The sequence below is a fragment of the Puntigrus tetrazona genome, chromosome 16 (genome assembly GCF_018831695.1).
Source record: "Puntigrus tetrazona isolate hp1 chromosome 16, ASM1883169v1, whole genome shotgun sequence".
NCBI classification, from domain to species: Eukaryota; Metazoa; Chordata; class Actinopteri; order Cypriniformes; family Cyprinidae; genus Puntigrus; species Puntigrus tetrazona.
The window spans coordinates 27,180,445-27,202,944 of record NC_056714.1 but is presented as its reverse complement, the minus strand read 5'-3'; the positions used below and the strand labels follow the sequence as shown (position 1 = coordinate 27,202,944).

General features: G+C 37.5%; 1 protein-coding gene across 3 annotated transcripts in view; it reads left to right on the top strand.

Moving 5' to 3' along the window:
* The window catches only part of spire1b (spire-type actin nucleation factor 1b), a 23,657-nt gene extending 1,349 nt beyond the window's left edge, over window positions 1-22,308 (top strand). Inside the window, exons 2-17 of one of the 3 annotated variants that reach the window (XM_043261977.1) lie at window positions 1,771-1,802; window positions 5,594-5,827; window positions 6,422-6,547; window positions 8,545-8,619; window positions 9,641-9,805; window positions 10,620-10,706; window positions 10,792-10,921; window positions 11,951-11,992; window positions 14,813-14,961; window positions 15,046-15,130; window positions 16,476-16,618; window positions 17,470-17,607; window positions 18,259-18,329; window positions 18,422-18,449; window positions 18,545-18,693; window positions 19,435-22,308. In XM_043261977.1, the coding sequence (XP_043117912.1) occupies window positions 1,771-1,802; window positions 5,594-5,827; window positions 6,422-6,547; window positions 8,545-8,619; window positions 9,641-9,805; window positions 10,620-10,706; window positions 10,792-10,921; window positions 11,951-11,992; window positions 14,813-14,961; window positions 15,046-15,130; window positions 16,476-16,618; window positions 17,470-17,607; window positions 18,259-18,329; window positions 18,422-18,449; window positions 18,545-18,693; window positions 19,435-19,693 (1,913 nt within the window). In that variant the 3' untranslated portion in view covers window positions 19,694-22,308. Of the gene's footprint in view, window positions 1-1,770; window positions 1,803-5,593; window positions 5,828-6,421; window positions 6,548-8,544; window positions 8,620-9,640; window positions 9,806-10,619; window positions 10,707-10,791; window positions 10,922-11,950; window positions 11,993-14,812; window positions 14,962-15,045; window positions 15,140-16,475; window positions 16,619-17,469; window positions 17,608-18,258; window positions 18,330-18,421; window positions 18,450-18,544; window positions 18,694-19,434 lie in introns of all 3 variants that reach the window. The other 2 variants (XM_043261976.1, XM_043261978.1) reach the window with 2 other exon arrangements.
* The last annotated feature ends 192 nt before the right edge of the window (window positions 22,309-22,500 follow it).

The following is a 22,500-nucleotide window of genomic DNA, read 5'->3' as shown; positions in this document are numbered from 1 at the left end:
TGTGTGTGTGTGTGTGTGTGTGTGTGTGTGTGTGTGTGTGTGTGTGTGTGTGTGTGTGTGTGTGTGTGTGTGTGTGTGTGTGTGTGTGTGTGTGCAGGTGTGTGTGCGTGTGTGTGTGTGTGTGTGCATGTGTGTGTGCATGTGTGTGTGCGTGTTTTGGTCTTTTTTATTTTTTGTGGTCTCAAAAAAGTTGCATTGTCAGCGAGCTGAAGTAAAATAGTTAAGAGTAATATAGTAGTTGTGTGGGGTTGTATTCGTTTTAGTTAACTCTAGTAACCCTGTTTCCCAGGCATAATTCCTCATTCTCGCAAACTAAAATAATTGTACAAAAAGCAATTAAAACTGTAAAATAAAATGTAAATGCATATTTTGAATCTAAAAGAAAGTGCAAAATGCACAACAAAATGTAAAAAGTATTACAAATATTAATAGGAACTATAATAGTGTAAGTAATAGTTATGATACTGAAATAACACTGGTCTGGTAGGTATCTGTGTTAAATGAAGAATGGAGTTAAAAAGCTCAATGAAAGGCCTTGCTACATCTCTAATGCTTTAATCGTTAAGTTCTGCTGATAATAACGAAATGTGCAGCTTATCCACAGTTCAGACGACTGAGATATTTATTACAGCTGGATTAAACCCATGCCTGTCCAGAGGATGATTTTATGGCTAAATTTGTCTTTCATCGCTCAGATGTTTCACCTGTAGGAGAATAACTCGCTGGTTGTTGTACAGTACAGTACAGTATAGAGATATAAAACGCATGTGGACTCGCCCGGCTCCTTTAATGACAAATGCATGAGTTAGTATTGAGATTTATGATGTTTCTTCGCAGATATTCCCAGAGGAGACGCTCGCTCGCTTTGCCTTTTAATAAACGCCGCCGTCGTTGCTTTTTTCCGCATGAGACACGCTGTCAAGATCGATATGTCTAGCAGCTTCCAGGCAGAGCTGCTGCTTTGTCAAAAGTGCCGGCGGTGAACGTGTTCCTCGGCAGAAGAACAGAGCAGGACTCTCCTTCTTTGCTGACTTTTGCCCTGGCTCTGCTGCAAAAAGACAGTCCGAGATTAAGCGCATCTCTGAATAGTCATGTTTTTTGCATGCAATCAGTCTGATACAAAGAGATAAATGAGCTTAAAGAAGTTCCCACCCTCCGTTCATCCAAGATGTGGAGAAATGTGTCTCAGCGATGGATGCTTCGCAGTGAATGGGTGCCGTCGGAATGGGAGTCTGATAAAAGCAATAACCCACAGCGCTCCGGTCCATCGGTCAACATCTGGAGAAGACAAAACATCAAACTAATCCAGCATTAAGACGTTTTTTTGAGTCTGTAATCCATAATAATGCTTATTTTTGTGTATCTAGTGATCTAGTCTGAATCAGGAGAGAAATCTGCACACATCAAGCAGCGTTTAACAAATATGTCACTGGATTTTGACGTGAGATCAGTCCAGATGTTGACCGATGGACTGGAGTGCTGTGGGTTTTTATCAGCTGCCGGACTCTCGTTCTCACGGCACCCATTCACCGATGCAGCGCTCCGTTACGCCAGAACTCAGACTCGCCTCGCGTCCGCTTGTAGGTGAACTATTCCTTCGACGGCTGTCAGATGCGTCAAGCTGATCTGCGTCCCGTTTGCAGCCGTCAGTGTCTTCTGTAAGAACAAACAGCGGTGCAGATTGTACAGCGTGTTACATAAGGGACGTGTGGTGAGCGTGTAAGCCGGCGTCGTCCGTCACTGACCGTCATCTCGTCTGTTCTCCCACAGGTGTGCGTGATCCCAGCCGCTCCTCCACGCAGGTGAGTGTAAGAACCGTAAGAAATAACCCTGATTTTAACAGTAAAAAATTTTTACTTTGAATTTAGTTGAAATAACTGTTTTTTTTAGGGTTGTATGTTACGTGTAATATTGTTTAACTAATGTTTATTGCATATTTCAGTTTCTCACCGTGATGGTGTGAATGACACTGAGCCCCTTCTATATATATACATATATGTTAATATTTAAAAGCTGCTTCTGATTGGCTTTGGTTGGTCATGTGACTTTCTCATCACCACCTGCTTTTGGTGGATATCGGTGTATTTTAAAGGTACAAAACAGATTTCAGTGCTTGAATAGGTTGGTATATTAACATTAGATGGGTTAATGAAATTACGGTATTTAACTGTACATATTACTCAAAACGTTAAAAGCTGAAATGTTGTTGGTCGAATTCCCGCAACCACAGCTGCCGTTTTTTTTTTTTTTAAGTTTTGCCGTTTTTTTTACCGTGCACGCACAGCTGGAGCATCTGTGAAGGTTTCTTACTTCGGTTGATAGGCGGTTGCTGGGGTGTTGTGGGTGGTTGCTAGGGCGTTTCTATACAGTTGTTTGATATAGGTTTTTTTTTATATTTCTGAATTATTTTGTATTTCTTTTATTATTATTATTATTATTATTTATTTTTTCAGCTTTTAATTTTTAGTTCAGTTTCAGCATGTGTAGTCATTTTAATTTTGTCATTTAAGTTAAGCAAAAGGTAGAAATGTTGAAATAAATTTAGGTTTTCGTCTTAATATTTGTTTTATTTATTTTACTTTATTTTAGCTACATTTAAAAAAAAACTATTTTTTTATGGTTGGTTTATTTTTATTTCAGTTTTAGATTTTATTAGGTTCCTAAGTACTTATTGTAGTGCCTCAAATTAAATTATTTATGTAGGCATGATAGTGTTTCAGCTTAAACTAGTCTAATATTTGTGAGTCTGGAGCACAGCTGTATTCGTTGCATTAGCCAAAAATACGCTGTAAATACGCTCAAAATCATAGATTTATCTTTTATGCCCAAATTTTTTAGAATATTAGTAAAGATCATGTTCCATATATTTTGTAAATTGCATACTTTACATATACCAAAACTTTATTTCTGATTAGTAATATGCATTGATAAGAATTTAATTCGGACAACTTTAAAGGTGATTTTCTCAGTATGTCGATTTTTTGCGCCCTCAGATTCCAGATTTTCGAATCTCTCTGCCGTTGAAAATATTATTTATTCTGCGTTTTATTTTTCATACGAGCTAAATTGCAATTAACAGATGTTTTGAATTGTTTAATATTAAATAAGCAGCTCTATTATCCCGTTACCTCCTGCGGCTCGGAGGCGTTTGCAGGCCGTCTGTGTCCCTCTACGTCAGCTTTCAGCACCGGGTCATGTTTTCTGCTCTCTCTCTGGTCTCTCAGATGGCTTGTCACTCCACAAGTTTATTAACTTGATGTCGGCAGCTGGTGACATTTTAAAGGCCAATTAGAGTCATACAGGCCCGACACATCGCTGTTCGCATCCCAAGCGTCTTTGACCTTCCCGGTTTATAATGCGTTCGGCAGATCGACTAGAGCTGACTGCGTGACTGATTTGAGCATGTTTCATGCACGCATGTCGCGACGCAGTACTTTTTGCAGGACATTCATCAAAAAAGTGCATATATGTTGAAATGTAATTTATGCAACTGTTGCATTTTTCAGCACAATTACTCCAGTCTTCAGACTAGCATGATTTTATTTTAAACTGCGTTAGCGTGTATATATCAGTCAGCAAACGTGTCCTTTTGGATGTAGTTTCTAGGCTCAGTGTCCTTGTGTAATGTGAATAATTCTCACTTTAATGTGTTTTTTTAGTAAGCGTCTCCCGATAGAAGCAGTGACTGCATGCCGGCGTTTTAAGGACACAAACACACCAGTCTTACGAGTATATGAGTCAAATCCCTGTTAAGCAGCTTTCCGTAGCTTTCTCTGACGGGCAGCAAGAAGTGTTCTTGTGCAAGGCCTTTAATATCAAACTACACAAGCAGCAGAGCGCTGCTTTTCATTCAGACTGTTCCAGCGGTCCAGAGTTATCTGCAGACTCCATCCATCACAATCACTCTTTGCTTTGGGTTACGATCTTGTGCATGGGTCGCTCTTCGTTACCCTGGCCTCGATTATTTTCTTTATGAGGTTCTCGGGGATTAATGGTCGCTTTCTAAACTGGAGCTGTTATTACCCGGCGCTTGTAATGGGCTGCTGGACGTCGCAGTGAAAGAGTCTGTTGTCCGCTTCACGGCAGGCTCCTGCTTTCTGGATGAGATTCTTCTTAAGAATCTGTTGGTAAACGTTCGGGCTCCGATTAGCATCACAAAGAGCGACAAAGCGCTTTTCATGAGTTTTGATCCCAGGCCATCTAAGGGCAAAGCATTTCATTATGAACCGTATGGGAAGATGCTTTAACTCTCACTAAAATACAGGAAGGAGCACGCTCCATCGGAATCTTTTAAAGCATTTTAATGAATAATTCAGATTAATATTACATGCACATCTGCTTAAAAGAAATTATTTAATCAGCATAAATCATAAGCGGATCGTGTGACTCTACAGACTCCAGCAATGATGCTTAAAATTCAGCTTTGACGACAAGAATAAATTATATTTAACAATGTACGCACCGACAAAGCAGCTATTTTAAATTGTAATATTTTAAACAATTTTCCTGCATTTTTGGTCAAATAAATGCAGCCTTGGCGAGCGGAAGAAAACAATCGAACCTGTTTGTGCGTGCGCAGGTTTTAAATGGTTTTATTGCATATTAGAAAATAAACAACGCGTCAAATGTAACCGCTTTGAAAGGAAATGTTCATTTGGCGGCTAGTTTTTACATTAAATAGCCATCTCTACGCACCTTAGTGTGCTCGACTGGTCCGTCACAGAGCGGAAAATGGGTCACAGGACCGCTCTGATTATCCGCTCGTATAAGTGAGGAGAAAATATCTTTTTGACGATGTCAAAGGTTGCGCGTCCAGTATTTTGACTTCAGTTTGACTGTAATGAAACGTGACCTCCTTCTCAAAAACCTTGAACAAAGCTGCACAAGATAAAAGAACATAGACCCCGAGATTATTAGTTACACTACGAGATACACTGTGTTTACGCGTGATATCAGAAACCAAACCTTTCTTTAGGTTTCGTTGACGCCTTGCCACCTTTTAGCGGGCCTTGCACAATATAAGCGGACCGGTTTCACTATATCAGGTCACAGGGGAAGTTTCACCGCAGCCTGAAAGAAAAACCTGAAACCTGCTGTTTTTGGAGGCTTTACGGTTCTTGTGGCACGAAACGTAAAAAAACAACAACTAACAAACAAACAAACAAACAAGAAAGGCTTGGTGTATCTGAGGAGATTAAGGGTGTGTCTCAAATATCACTAGTGCACTTCTCTAGAGGTCAGCCTCGATCCAGTGCGCTAGAATCCCTGGAATTGAATCTTCCCAGAATTCACCAGCTTTACTTATATTCTCTAACACAAGCCTTCGTTTTTAGGTGAGCTTTCTGTCGTCGTTTCAGACCTCGGTGAATTACTTTCAGGTGGGGATGTTTTGGGAACGAGCCGACGGCAGCCATCGGCCTCCACAGAATGAAAAAAGTGTCTTCAAATCTTTCGAAACACCTTATTTCACGAAGATACACGTACAGCTTTGGAACTAATTCTGATCCCCCAATTTCCGTTTCGCGAATCCAAGTGTGCAAACTAAATGCGTATTTAACTAAAAAGGCCGCTGATTGAAATGCTGTGCGCGCAGGTGATCGAGTCTCTGGGCATCATGATCTACAAGGCTCTGGATTACGGGCTGAAGGAGAACGAGGAGCGAGAGCTGAGTCCGCCGCTCGAGCGGCTCATCGACCTCATGACCAACGTGGCCGAGGCCGAGAGCGACTCCTGCGCCGACGAAGGCTACGCCGCCACCGAGGAAGACGAGGATGACCGCGACCCCGCCCACACCTGCCGTATCCGCGGCTACCGTGACATCATCAAGGTATCGTTTCCTGCAAAATGAAGCTGATTTAATGGCGGTACATCAGAGTGATTTCTGAGGGATTGCGTGACGCTGAATTCGATCACGGGAATAAATGATATTTTACAGTATATTACTGTATATAAATATTACAGTATATAAAATGTCTCCTTTCCAAAACATTGCAACTCTTGCGTATTTCGAAGTTTTTTAAATATATCCGACTCGCACAGGCAGAACGTTTTAAATGAGCAAAAGTAGCATAAAAGATCTCAAACGGTTTTTTGTAACATGCAACATTTATTCGCTTGCTGTTATGCATAACAAAAAACAAAATGGCGATACATGAGCAATCAAGCTTTTATTAAACGTTTTTTTCTGCTGCGCGTGCATTCACTCGCAGGCTGCTTTTTGCGATCTGCGGACCCCGGCGTGATGTTTTTGTCTCGCTAATGTCAGTACGAAGCCAAGAGCGACTCACCACGCGCCTTCTGTCCGTTTCTTTCGTTTCTGACACGCCGGTATGCCGCGCTACAGATGAGTGTGTCTCCTCTTGACCTGTTCTGTGTGATGAATGACTGACTTGGATTGAATGGCTCCGGTCTCTGTCTGTAGCTGTGTGCTCTTCACCTGCCGACGCCGGCCGATGCACCCAGTCATTACCAGGCCGTGTGCCGAGCTCTGTACGCCGAGACCAAGGAGCTCCGCACCTTCCTGGAGAAGATCCGCAGCGCCAAAGAGGTGACACTGCTTTCAATGAGCTTTTCTTCGTTTTGTAAATTAGTTGCAATTACTTTTTGGACATTACAAAACATTACAAAACTCCTTTTTGTTCAAATTAGTCATTTTAGTTTTTCATTTAACGTTTACAGCAGTATTGTTGTATTGGAGTTTATCTTCTATTATATATATATTTTTTATTATTATATTTTGAGTTTATTTTTATATTTTCTGTTTTAATTTAGTTAATTTAGTTCGTTTTTGTATTTTGATTGTCATATTTTTATAATATTTTTATAAAAAATTATACATTTTTTATAATAATATATTTTTTTCAGTCAGTTTAGTTTTTATTAGTTTCAGCTCTTAGTTTTAGTTTATTCAGTTTTAGCTATTTTAGTACTAAACAGAAATGAGAATTTTGTGCAACGGCAAACCAGCCAAAATATAAATATAAAATATAGTTTAATGTTCATTTTATTTCAAGCATTAAAATTTGCATGCTTTATTTTTTTTTTTGTAGTTAATGCTGATATTTTATTTCATTTCAGCTTTCATTTCTTCTTGCAAAAATGCTTTTAATAATTTTAACAAATATATATGCTGCGCATGATATTATTGATAACATCTCGGATCTATGGTTTGACATTTTTGCTCTGATCTTATGAGATTATTTATGATTTAATAAATGTACTGTGGAAGAGGGCCGCAGCTGGTTTTACTGCAGGGTTTGACCTTAGATTTGTTATGATGACATTTCAGTGTTTTCTTTTGATTGTGCCCTTTATAACGCGTATAAAACTGTCCTAGGGAAACAGAAAACCCTGAGCTGTGTGTTTTATCTGTGGTGTTGGTCTGGAAGTCTTGAGAGAGGATGGACAGTGATCATGCAAAACAAAGACAGTGTGTGCAGCAGCTCTTTCTGGGGTCTTGAGTGTAAGACGAGCCTCTCCATCTTCTCAAAGCGTCTCGTGAGGGTTTTCTGTTACCGCACCGTAAAGCCTTTTATTTCCAAAGTAAATAATGACAGCGTCGTTCGGGCTCAGCTGCAGGGAAAACGACGAAACTAAACATGCATGACAGCTGAATATGAGGAGCTTCTGTTGTCCTGTTTGTTGTGAAACATCACAGCTGTCAAGGCAATAAAAAAAAAAAAAAAAAATATATATATATATATATATATATATATATATATATATATATATATATATATATATATATATATATATATATATATACACATATATATATTATTTATCTCACCTGTAAATGCATTACTCTGCAAATTAATTAATTGTCAGGAAGATAATAATAATGGGAAAAAACTAATTTCTTTAGCATTATCTATATAATATCATAGTTTGTATTAATGTTGTGAGTTTATATTTTTGCGTCTATTTTTAATTTCAGTTAAATTTTTGGTAATTTTGTGTATTCTAATTTTATTTGTTTTTATACTGTTTATCTGCTAATTTATTTCCTGTTAGTAATTTAATATTTATATATATATATATATATATATATATATATATATATATATATATATATATATATATATATATATATATATACAGTATAATTAATGTTACTGTAATTTTTGTTAATATTTTGAATCATATTCTACTTTTTGATATTTCCATATTATCTGGGAAATTACTCCTGAATATGAAGACGTTCTGTTATCCTGAAACGCATTTATTATAGCTCAATTTTTGCGCCCATAAAATCATAAAAAGAAAACAATTTTGCAAAAAGCATTAACGCTCAGGAACATAATGTCAAACTACGAAAAAGCTAAACAGAACAAGTTTTATTTTCCTTATGCAAAATGTAATTTTGTGTTTGTTTCTTTTGATTTTGTGGTGAAATAAGACCTTCACCCGTTCTTGCTAGCTTTAGTGAGATTTCTGCAGTAACAGCAGCAGCTGGAGAGACGTACTGCTGCATCTATAGGTTCTAGAGCGTTCCGCTCGACTCAGCTGCTCTCTGAAATGTTTTGCCTCGCTCTGATTGGACAGAATCTGCGTAAGATGGAGGGCGACACCGTCGATGAACCTGGCAGGGAGCTGAACGAGCTGCAGAACGCTGATTGGGTGAGTGACCTGCCATTCAAAGAACGGAGGCGTTTGATTGGCTCGATTTGTTCCCCGTCCAATTTGGTCTAAAACACTATTAATATCCATTAATATACCGGCGATGTTCGCTGACATGTCAGATGAAGAGAACAAAGCTGAATAATGGCACTGTTGAGATGCTTTACAGCTGAATAACGACGCAGTTGTCTTCTTCAGGTTCTTCTCAGATTTGAATGCCTGCTTTTTTCCTGTTTGCAATCTGTGGCACATAAACGCGGTCTGGGCAGCTGTCCACATTAACGGTGGACGCATATATTTTCATTTCTCCAATGTAATTCAAGGGAAAGCATGGGATGATACCAGTTATCTGGATCTGGAAAGTTTTAAACAGGCGTTCATTCAAAGTTATTAATTTCTAAAAAATATATTGGCACAAAAACATGTATGTTAATAGAACTTTTTTTAATATTTCAATTGGGTGTTTGTGTTTTTAAATGTTCCTTTAGGATGCATTCAAAAGTAACATTCCCATAATGTTTGAAAGGGATCCTTTAAAAGTTTTTAAAACGCTTAAAATGCTAATCATTTTAAACATCATAAATAATGTCTTCGTTGTGTGATGGATACGTTACAATAAACAATAGCACAGGTTTATTCATAGAAATAGACAACACTTCATTGTGACTCAAAGGTATCCCTTTTTCTTTTATGCTAAAAATCATTAGGAGATAAAGTAAAGATCATGTTGCATTGAATTTTCCTGCTGTAAATATATCAAAACGTAATTTTTGATTAGTAATATGCATTGCAAAAGTTTATTTGGACTCTGAGAGGCGATTTATCTCTTTTTTTTTTTTTTGCACCCTCAGATTCCAGTTTTATCTCAGTATAATATTGTCCTATCCCAACAAACGCTCACTTATTAAGCTTTTCAGATGCTAAAAACCATTTTGTCATGTCCGCGCATCCCCCCGGGAGGATGGCGGTGGGTGTCATGCTGGAATAATGTCTGTCTAATGCGCTCGTGTGCTGCGGTCAGGCCTGGCTCTGGGTTCAGGTGATGCGAGATCTGAGGAACGGCGTGAAGCTGAAGAAGGTGCAGGAGCGCCAGTTTAACCCGCTGCCCATCGAGTTCCAGCTCACGCCGTACGAGATGCTCATGGACGACATCCGCTCCAAACGCTACAAGCTACGCAAGGTCATGGTGAGCTTCTGCAGACTTCCATCTCCACCGATTCAGATCTGGTTCACATTAAATCTGCATTCATGCATTGCATTAAAGGTGTGCATTTTACTGAGTTCATGCATTCCCGTGGTCTTGCTCTACTTTTCGAGTATCAAAAATAAATGCGTTTGCGGGATAACATGTGTTTGATGCATGTAAACTTAATAATAATTTTAAAAAAGTTACATTTAAGACAAATATCTATCGCTTGTTCATGACAAACTACATCCAAACTATTTTAATAGGCAGTGGCTGCAATTATCGTAAGGCATGTAATGTTTGCAGAAAAATTAATCTCTATTACACTGTGAGATTTGCATGAAAAATACGCCTGCATTATTTTAGGTGCAAAGGTTTAGGTACAAATTTACAGTAAAACAACGACATTTCATTACCTGATATGTTGTTAATGTTCCATCTAAATGAATAAAATCTATTTTATACGTGCATCACATACCGATAACCACCATAAAGCGAATACAAAACTAAATACACTAAAATAATTCCATATACATCAATAAAACAGTGTACATAAAAACAAAATATTAAAAGAAGTGTCATGCAGGGAATGTCATGGTTATGGTTTTTCACTCTAAATTATAAAAAGAATTGTTTTTTTGCCTCCAGTATCCGTACATTTAACATATTTTATGTAAAAGTACATGAAATGTTCTTGGAGATCTACTCCAGTTTTGCATCGTATGTTATAGGGAACTCGCCAAGTGTTCAACCATAACGTTTTTAAACGATTGAGATGAATTATTTACAGCGTTTGTGTCTCTTCCTCCCTCAGGTGAATGGAGATATTCCTCCGAGGTTGAAGAAGAGCGCTCACGAGGTTATTCTGGAGTTTATCAGGTCCAGACCGCCTCTCAACCCCGTGAGTGCTGTCCATTTAGACTGAAGTGCATGCACTGATCTGTCGTAGATGAAAGTCACGCGGTGACACGCTTGTGTGATTTCAGGTGGCGGCGCGTAAACTCAAACCCCAGGCCGAGCGTCCTCCCAGTCTGCACGAGCGCATTCTGGAGGAGATCAAATCAGAGAGGAAGCTGAGGCCCGTGTCGCCTGACATGATCCGTAGAAGTCGATTTGGTGAGACTTTAACGCTCACACATGCTTACAGCACTATACAGGGTTCCTATGATATCACACAAAGAAACTCGCGCTCGTAGTGCTATCGCCAGACCCGTGGATTCAGAAACAGCGGACGTCGACTGCTTAACTCTGGGGGAGTTGGCGAATGTCCAAAAAAAAGTGGAGCGTTCCTTTAAAGGGGTCGTGTATGAAGTTTTCTTTCTCTTCGGAGCGTCACAAGCTGTTAGCGCACAGAGAAGGTCCGTAAAGATTGGTCTCAAAACCAGAGAGATATTCTTTATAAAAGTTATGACTTGTGCACACCCCCCTAAACCGGCTCGTTTTAAACACGCCCCATAGCTCCGCCCCAAATGTAGACTCAAAGAAAGAAGGCGGGGCTATTCTTCTGTCTGTAGTGTCGCAGCGGGCGCCACGTTCTGGAGACGCTGTGTTTCGTGCTGAAAGTGAAACCACTTTGTTTGTGTTTCTAAAAGAGAACGCGACTAGAAACCAGTGTTAAGTAACAGATATATTAGACACAAATATTAGAGTGTGAAAAACTCCCGTGCACATGTAATAGTTTTTCAAAGGGCACAAAAAAGTTTCACGCAATCGATGTAAAGAAAAACGCCTGAAAAACACTATTATTTACAAACTACTACAATATAAACTATAAAGCTGAAGCTGAATGATATGATAAATATAGACCAAAGTCTCCTGAGAGGTTTGGAGTTTGAGAAGAGTGTCGAGTTTTGCCACTTACTGCTCGAGATGGACATAAACAGCAGGTCATGTAGAGCAATGTGCATCACGGATCATGTATGAAGGTCACCGCACACGCTTACTGCTCGATGCTGAAATCAGACTCGATGTTCGCATCGCAGCGGCCACACGAGAAGCGGCTCCTCTGTGTGGCGTAGATCCGCTTCATACATGGCTGATAGTATCACGAGCGCCTCGCGTACGAAGCGTGCCGTAACTGTTTGTGAATAAATGATCTTCTGCTGATGTGATTGTGAATCTAAACCCTTGCCTGTTTTCTTGCAGTCATGCGGCCTCTTAGCATGTCTCAGAGTTTTGATTCATCAGGTAAAGCCGTGATGTGACGCATTAGTGATTCAGAGCTCAGTCTCCTGTCATTTCATCCGTGAACAATGGGAGCCGTTCATTTCAGGGTCTTTTTAGTTGGTCGATTGAAGAGCTCAATGTGGAATTTTTCACAATTCCGTCAGTTCATTTAGTAAATTTTTGTTCTATTTATAGACCCTCAAATGAAACGTGATCCATTTAAAATCCATTTTGATGTCGTCTTTCTAACATTGATTATTACCTTTGTTATTACTATTAATTTGATTATCAAGGGAAAGTAGATCAGTCATGCGTCTCAATATAAGATTATTGAATTAATTGAATTTTAATACTTGTGAAGGTGTGATTTACCCATGTGATGTGAATGTGATTGTAATGTTTGTGCATATATCAAATTCATAAATTAATTTTTAAATTAAATATATTTTATATATGTGTGTCTGGATATATATATATATATATATATATATATATATATATATATATATATATAATAATATATATATATATATTAGAAAAATGGGTAAAAGTTAAAATATTCCTATTAGAAAAATGGGAAAATATATAATATATTATATATATATATATATATATATATATATATATATATATATATATAGAGAGAGAGAGAGAGAGAGAGAGAGAGAGAGATATTACATGTAAATATTTCCAAAACACATACTGTATATAATAATGAAAATGCACAGTACACATACATAAATTATGCAAAACAATTAAACAAAAACTTTTGCAATTTGTGGATGCGATTAATAATTTGACAGCATTATGTATATATATATATATATATATATATATATATATATATATATATATATATATATGTGTGTGTGTGTGTGTGTGTGTTTGTGATATATATTTTTGGACATATATGTCATGTACATGTATATCCATCCTAAAAATAATTATCTAAGTAAATAATAAAAGACATGTTTTTAAAAAAAGTATATCAGAACACACATAAACATACAGATTTTTTCTGATAAAATTTCATTCAATATAATCATTATAAAGAAATTATGTTTTATGTGTTATATCCTTATATCTGCATCTTCAGTGTAGGTACAGTATGTAAAGATGATATCTGTTGATATGCAATTACTAGATGTAGAGGTTTTAATAAGACTGATCTGAGAGCAGCTGAGATGTTTTTCATCAGTTTGCAGGATCCACAGACAGAGGAAAACGTAACGTTTATGGCGGATGTCTGACTCTGTAGTCTCATAATGTCAAAGAAGCTGTTATGTATTTTAAGGAGGAAAAGCACGCGTTTAGAAAAGTGCAGTTTGTTCGGAGAAAAGCTTGTGCATCATTTGCTTCTACATGTGACTCACTGTACTGAGTAAGTACTCTATTTATACTAGAGTACAGCCATTAAACCAAACACCATGAACATCTGAGTGTCCGTAATGCCGTTTTTTCAATACTGGCTGCAGACTAGAGGTAGACGCAGACGAATGCAGTGATGTGTTCAAGAAATGCTCACGTTGGGTCCGAAAGTCAGAGACCACGTGGAAATGCTGCACGCTTTAATTCACTGGAAAGCGTAAAAATGCTAAATGAAGGAAAGTTGTGCTCTGACCAATCAAATTCAGTTTATTTTCTCAAAGCTCCAGTGAGACACAAACAAAAAATGTTTGTAGAGATGCGTCATTTTCAGTCGTGTTCTCAGAGGTTCGGACCACACTGGACGAGATGTGAGGATGTCACGCGTTCATTCACGGCTCTCATCGGTGGTGTGTGTGTGTGTGTGTGTGTGCTCGTGCTTGTTCTGTTCCTGACACCTGTGACTCACATCACATGTTCAAGTCACATTGATTATACCGCTTTCATTGACCGGTGCTGCTGTATTTCAGGGGTCGATCGATAACAATTTATAAATGTACTTTCAATGCGTATACCTCACATTTTTTATGTTTTTGCGAAACGATAGAAATGCTAAATTGTGCAAAAAAAAAAAATAGGCGAAAATATAGGCTAGACATGCGAATTTAAAAAGTAAGATTCATTTTAATGTCTAATAGTTGTGTAACGTACAGTAAAAAGTGCAATTTGATTTTTGAATTTGATGAGTGAAAGTTTTACATCACATTATTATTATTGCACAAAACTGAAATGAAGATTTTACTAATTATATATAACAGTTTTAACGTACTTCTAAAAAAAATATCGACAACAAAAAGTTGATGTTAATGATGGAAAGAAGTACTCAACATGAATAATTTAACTTGCAGTCTGTAAAGGATCTGATAAAAAAAATCAGTTTAATAAAAGTCAGTTCAATTTAAAAGTTTATTTGTAGAACACTTTTCATGATACAGATCAAACTTTACAGAAAGTACTATGTATCTACGTTATATTTAGGAGGTCATTAGTGGTGAGCATGGCACAAATGTACAGTAAAAATCATGCATTTAGTCACAAATTCAACTGCAATGGTTATATGTTGCGGTTAAGCAAAATTGAATAGTTTTATATGTTGTGTTCAACGCCAGATATCTGAAAAAAATTATTTTACGAAATAATTTTTTCGGGATTGTTTGGATCCAGTAAAAATACACACCTCTGGCTCACGTCACGGGCCATAATTCAAACCTTGAAATCAGGATTAGGCATGAATTAACGTCCATGCTCCGAAATGCACCATATTTTGTGAGAAAGTGTGATGAGAAAGAGTGAAAGCCACTATTTTTGCAAATTTGTAATTCAGCAAATGTGCAGCACGGTTTTACCTCTGTCAAAAATAAAAGCTTTGCATGTCTTTTTGCGCTTTATGTAACTGTTCTGTGGTGTTTTGCACAGACGTGTCTTCCTCGGACGGGGCGAGGAAGGCCTCCAGCACGCTGTCTTTGGCCAATGGCATGTCTCTTCAGCAGAACGGCTCCGGAGGCTTTCAGAGGAAAAGACTTCAAGCGCCGACTCTGGCTGAACTGGACAGCTCTGATTCAGACGTGAGGATTTTCGAGCACATTGTTATTGGGCAAATGCTCTTTGTGTGAGTCATCAGCTATCTTCTGATGTGTTCCCTCTCTCAGGATGAGACTATAGGTCAAAGGTCAGCCAGCTGCTCCAGCATGTCCACATCCATGGTGGATGACACTTCGCCAGAATCCGTCCTGGGCAAGAAAAGTGATTTACATTTATATTTATGTGTTACAAGTTTCACATGAAATAAGTTTTGCATTGTAAATAATTTTGTATTATTTTTTATTTTGCATTATTTTGCCTTTTGTATTATTAGACAGCTCTCTGAAATATTTTATTGTGATTGATATACTGTATATATTTTTATAATGATGCTAAAATGTATTTGACTATTGTTCATGAAAACTCTCCTAAACTCATGGTTTTATTGTATGTTATTTAGTAAAACAATATCTTTATGGTAAAACAATAATCTTTTGTAAATAATAATAATAATAATAATAATAAATTATAAAAATTAAATAAATAAATAAATAAAACGATTACTAAATGTTTTTAATTATTATTTATTTTGTTAATAATTTTCTTAAATGTTTCCATTTAATTTATTATAAACTATAAAAATGTTTTTTGGTAACTGAAATAAAACTAAAATAAATATATATTAGAAGAAAAGTTTAACTTACACCAACAAAAATAGAAATTCTGCCTTGAAACTAACTGAAAAAATATACGTTGAAATTGCGGAAATACTAAAGTGACCAAAACTAAAATAGAAATAAGTTAAATCTAAGTATATATATTTTAAAAATACAAAAGCAAGTTAATTTGTTTCTAAAATGTAAATTAAAGTGAAAAATTAAGCAAAATATCAACTTAATTAAAACAAAATTGCCTTTGCAAGTAAGTAAAATAAGTTACATTACATAAATACAGTGCTTTGATGCAACCTGTGTTGTTAAAAGTGCTATATAAATAAAAATGATTGAAATGATTGATAAATACTTAACTGAAATAAAATACATTAAATCTAAATAGATGTATTTTACATTATTAAAAACTAAAAATTGAAATTACAACTAAAACAACTTAATGTAATACATTAATATTATTAATAATAATGTTAAATAACACTGTTCTATAAATTATACTAAAATAGCACTGCTCATATTACTTAATTCTATTTTCTATTTTATGTTTAATTTAAAATAAATGAATGAATTAATTAGAATAATTAGAATTTCTTTTTTAAGTTGCTGAGAAGAATAATGTGCAGTCAACAGGGATCAGACCAGTTTGGACCCAGATTATAATTTTCGCAAATTCATTTAAAGGATTTTTATGTTATAGCTAACAAGCTGACTGGCAAGAAAGGTTTTATGACCTTTTTGCTAGCTTTTAGGCTAAAGCAAGTGTTCATTCAAGACCGTTATTCTCACGGATAGCTATTCACAGTCGAACTAGCTCACTTAAATCCAGTGTCTTGTGTGACGGGATCCATACAGTGTTGATAATGTGTCTCCGTGGTCCTCTCTCTCAGCTCCGCCCATGTTCCTGCCCATCTCGTCCACGCCGCAGCCGGAGAGACGTCAGCCCGCCCAGCGCCGGCACTCCATCGAGAAGGAAACGCCCACCAGTGTGCGCCACTTCCTGCCGCCCTCCAGACACAGTTCAAAGTCTTTAGTAAGTGAGGAATAACGGCCTTCGTCCTCTGTCACTACGCCTTAGAGACCTCCCCAAGTCACAGTTGCATCTAGTTATCATATTGGAAATAAAAACATTTATGTGGTTCTCTTAAAGGGGTCACAGGTCCTTTCTCTTTGGGGCGTCACAGAGTGGGTTCATTTGCATAGCTCCGCCCAAATGTTGACTCAAGGAAAGAAGGCGGGGCTATTCTTCTGTCTGTAGTGTTGCAGCGGGCGCCATGTTCTGGAGACGCTGTGTTTCGTGCTGAAAGTGAAACCACTTTGTTTGTGTTTCTAAATAAGAACGCGACTAGAAACCAGTGTTAAGTTGTGTTTACGACGCTGTTCAGAACAGATGAACACAAATATTAGAGTGCTTTCAGCGCGTTTACGGACGATTCCTGAACCTGACGGAGCAGACTATAAAGTGAGGCGATTCGAACTCTGCAAGAACAGTCTGGCGCTTCTGACTCGCAACCCTTATGTAAATTATTATATTCGGCCAATCACAACGCACTGGATAGCTGGCCAATCAGAGCACGCCTCGCTTTTTTAGAACGATGTGCTTTGTACAAATCGACCCGTTTCAGGAGGCGGGGCTTAGAGGAAAAACAGTAATGTACAGTTTGTGGAAAATAATGTGGTTTTTTTCCGCTTTTAAACATTGCTTTACACCAAATACGAAATTTTATGTTCTCGTTAGCAACATCACAAGCGAAAAATGATTCTGTTTAATTTTTTATCTGGAAATGCCAGCATTGCATTGATATATACGTACAGGTAGGAGCTAGCATGCTAGCGCTGCTGTGGTTTGGTCTCCGCTGATGTCTGGCCCATGTGTTTGGACAGGAGGAGTTTTGTTTCCCGGTGGAGTGCCTGGCTCTGACGGTGGAGGAAGTGATGCACATTCGCCAGGTTTTGGTCAAAGCTGAACTGGAGAAGTTCCAGCAGTACAAAGATATCTACAATGCCATGAAAAAAGGGAAGGTGAGAACTGCTTTTTTAATCGTTCAGAAGCAGCATGTCAACGAAACAGGCATTGCAATCTTACAGATGGAAGTGGAATAAAGCGTAATGCAGTGAACAATCGTAAAAATGTTAATAAAATATATAATTTTAAGGAAATGTATATTTTTTTTCGGCAAGGGCACATTAAAGACACTTGGTGATGTTAGAAATAATTCATTCTTTTTAACTTTCTGTTCATTAAAGTATCCTGAAAACTAAATATGTCACGGTTTCCACTAAAATATCGGGCAGCACAATTGTTTTCAACACTGATAATGATAAGAAATGTTTCTTAAGCAGTAAATCAGTACGTTATTATGATTTCTGAAGGATCATGTGACACTGAAGACTGGAGTAATGATGCTAAAAAAACTCAGCTGCTCTTCACAGGAATAAATTGCATTTTAACATATATTCATACAGAAAACAGATATTTTAAATGATATTATTATTTCACAATATTGCTGTTTTTACTGTACGTTTGATCAAATAAATGCACTGTGAGCAGACAAGAAAACAAATTAACTCATTGTGTATATTGCATATATTTTTAACCTAATGGGGCAATAAAAAAGTCATATTTAGTTAGCTTTTATTTTTATTAAGCCGTTTCTATTTCTCTTTGCACAGCTGTGCTTCTGCTGCCGGACGAAACGGTTCTCCTTCTTTACCTGGTCCTACACCTGTCAGTTTTGTAAAAGGTAACAAATAAACTGCCATTCAACACTTTAGTTTTTTGAGAGATCTAACAGAAAGCAGCGGTGCTGTATCATCGTTTTCTCGATTTTCGCAGGCCTGTGTGTTCACAATGCTGTAAAAAAGTAAGCTATGATCTATGCACCCTTTTCATGTCCATTTCCACGGTCGCTGGAAACGTCATCTTTCTCTACAAACCAGTGCTATTCTGTTGTTTTAGATGCGCCTGCCATCAAAGCCTTACGGCACTCTCCCCATTTACTCTCTGGGTCCGTCCACATCGACTCTGAAGCGCGACGCATCCAGCCACAAGCCAGAGAAGCCCAGTACAAGCCACCATCGACCCAGCCTACAGCGCACAATGTCCAGGTACAAGAACCCTTCATAGGGCTGTTTGTATATTAATTATATTTATTTAGCATATAAAATATATGAATATAAAAACATGTAAATATTTTCTAAATATATACTGTATATTTTTTATTTATTATATATATTTATTTTTTATTTTTATATATATATATATATATATATATATATATATATATATATATATATATATATATATATATATATATATATTTATTTTTTTATTTTTTTAATTACACAAACATAGATTGTGATTACAGCACTAATTGCAAGCATAAATACCGAAGTTACTTTTTCAAATAAGTAACGGCCGTTACTTTTCCCCATTTATTGATTAACTGCATTAATTCATCAAAAATGCATATGCAGTATTCCTCAAAATGAATAAAAATGAAATGCAAGATGCCTGCGAGAATTAATTGTTAACACAAATATCCTTTTATGTATTTAAACCCATTTTATCCAGCAGTGTTTTTGCTGTCGGCCTTCGATGGAGCAAAAATTATATACTTTTGTAATATTTTTATTTCGTTAATTTTATTTGTATTACAGTGTGCTGACCTTCTGCATTCTACTGTAGTCATTTCAATTTGTTGTGCACAGGACTGGCATTTTTATTGCAAACAAGCAAACCCTGGCAAGATTTAAAAACGTTGCATAAAAAGTCAATAAGTAACACAATCGGTTATCTGTATTTTAATGCATCTTTCCCCAACGCCGTCTCTTTCCTATCTCTCTAAGACTATCCAAGCACACGCGTCAGTCGTCCTCGTCTCAGGAGGAAACGGAGCTCCCGAAAGAGCTGATGGAAGACTGGAGCACCATGGAGGTTTGCGTCGACTGCAAGAAGTTCATCTCGGACATCATCGCCTCCAGCAAGCACAGTCTGTCTCTGGCCAACAAGAGAGCGCGCTTGAAACGCAAGACTCAGTCCTTCATCCTGGCGTCGGAGACGGGCGCGGAATACCGGCCTTCGGAGCGAACTATCAATGAGGTTTAGATGAGTCTGGATCCGGAGCAGATGCTGGTGTAGTTGTACAGATTAGGACGGGTCAGTCAACCGCGATATACAGGGCCAATAAACTCTTATGGGTGTGTAGCAGTTCTTCCACAAACACGTGGCCGTTTTCTGTCCTGTGCTGTAAAGATGTGGTTACATTAGTGAGATTTCACAGCCAACGATGACCTCGTCCGGGGTCAATAATAACCGCTGTTCAAATATCAGTCACCAAGCACCTTTCTCTTGGTCTGCACGGTACTTGTTTGATGTATGGAGTCTCACACGCGATATGCGACACCTTAATGCATTTATTCATTCCCTCGTTTTAATAATACGCACCCTCAGTTTGGCTAAATAAGAATTTCTCCTCATGACTCCTTTTGCATTAGAATGTAGGAGCAAACGTTTCTTAATTTACCTCCACAGGCTTATTACACATAGATTTTTTGTTCCCAGTGCTATTTTTTTTTGTGCATATCGTGTTTTAAACGAGCAAACTGCGCGTCTCACGAAAACGAGTATAAATAGCACGCACGCTTTTTTTGGGCGTGTATATATGACACGCGCGCGTTTGGCGTACGCAGTTTTCCCGCGAATGTGACGCATCCGATTTCTCGCACGCATCTAACACGTCTACCCTAATACATCACGTAGCATAAACACGCCAAAGTCTATTTTTTTGCGAATTTAAACGCTGGTATCTGGCGCACTATTTACAGGAAACTTTAAAAGAAACGTTCCTAACAAAATGGCTGGGTTTTGCCGCGAAATCACGCTGGGCGACCGTAAACACGACCGCACCTTAACTCATTTTTTCACACTTTAATCGGTGAACTCTGGGCCAAGCCTATCTATTCTCGCGTCACGTGTTACGCTGCACGTTCCTTACGTTCTGATTTGCATATTGGCGGTGTCGGCGTCGCCGATTGGACGAACGCGTGCTTCAAAATGGCTTTTTAAAATGGCGCCTTCGCATTATCGCTGACTGCGTCGAGTTTTTCCCCGCAACGGAATGTCGAACTGTAAAGGTTAGATCTTTTTTCTTTACTCAAATTAACATGTTTTCTGTCGCCGTTTGATACTCTTTACCTCAAACGCCGTTCATGCACAAAAACTACAACTGCAACAAAAAAAACACATAACCTCGAGTTAACGGCGGTTATAATCTCTAAAAACGTTCTTTTAAAAACAACACCGGATTATTCGCAATGTGAAAAAAAACAATATTTAAGCATCCTTTTTATATAGCAAGCACGTGCAGGTGTTAAAGTCAACGTGAAATGACTTCCGTATGACTACTTCCGTAACGTGACGTCATGGTGGACGGTCTACTGAATATTCATTAGTTTTACAAACCTTCCTCGTCTTGTGAATTGCAACCAGAGTATTAAACAAAAAGACAATAAAAACAGGCCCAGGACCTCGTTCACAGGAAGACCGGCGACGTGCAAAAGACTGTGTTTTGATTTCATGTCGACTTTTAAATGTGTAAATGTCTAAAATGTCAGTCATATTAAAACAAATACAGTCATAATAAAACAATAAGCACAACGCGTCACTCAGCACAGAAGCTGAAAATCAGTGAGCTGACATTCGGGTCCTGTTAGATAGCTATTGTTTTTTTATTTGTGACTTTCATATGTCGTTGACCGTGTGTGTATATAAATATATATATTTGTACAGCTCACGTGACTCATATCTAGGTGAGATTTGATTGTAAATTGCGCGCGCGTTGATCGAAGATAATCGTGCTCCTGTTTTATGTATCGAAAGGCATGAGGAGTTCAGGCTGATTTTATAAACTTTAAGAGTTGCATTTATTTTTAGTAATGTTTACTTTTTACATGATTTATGGTTTATAGGTCAGGTGATACCCTGGGACCACACGGCGCTTAATCATGCCAGCTTTGATGACATGTCATTATAAAAACGTAGTGCTTTGAATATATATATATCTTCTCAAGCGTTTGGACAATGGAGCATTGTGGCGTAATTTGTCGATCATGTTAGAAACGCATCACATTAATTTAACGTCCGTTTTGTTTTTTTGGGCAAATTTTAATGCATTTTTTTAACTAGTTTGGGGTTGTATGAGTTTTTATGTTCAGAGCAGCTTATATACCGCATCTTACTTTGATTTCCAGTTATTTTGTGATAAGGATAAAATGTTTTTTAATATTTATTCATAGAGGTTTTCAATGCAACTTCCTCCCGTTGTGTTTAATAGTAGTTTTGCTAATTGTTTGTCCTCCTGTTTTTTATTAATCCGATAATGCAATGGGTTTTTTTTTTTTTTTTAGAAAGAATGAAGCTTATAGCGGTTAAATCTTGTAAAGTTGCCTTTTTCCTTAAATAATCTGACGTGAGAAGAAGCCAGGCTGATATCGTTGTTAAGTTTTATCAGTTTGCTCAGAAGAGCGTCTCCGTTCCTGTTGAGCAGTTATTAATTTGCCTTAGAAACATTGCCTTTTTAAGCGTCCATCGAGTCCCGTCTGTTAGCGGTGTGACCGCACATGCGTTTCAACATCTGCACGAATGCTGTGGATTCGTAAACTCTTGATGTGTTGGAGAATCACAAGACTCGTCACCGAGGCAATTAAGAAACGTAAATAAAATAAAAAAAAAAAAAAAAGCAGCTGCAATGTGTATGCATGTGCAACCCGGCTGTGAATTTTATTTTAAAACTAATTTTATCCCCCCCCTCGGGCCAACGATGATCAACAGAATAAAAAATACAATAATCATTGTTGCGTGAATGTTACTCATTCATAAAATGCAAAATTCTCATTCAAAAATCTAAATGCAAA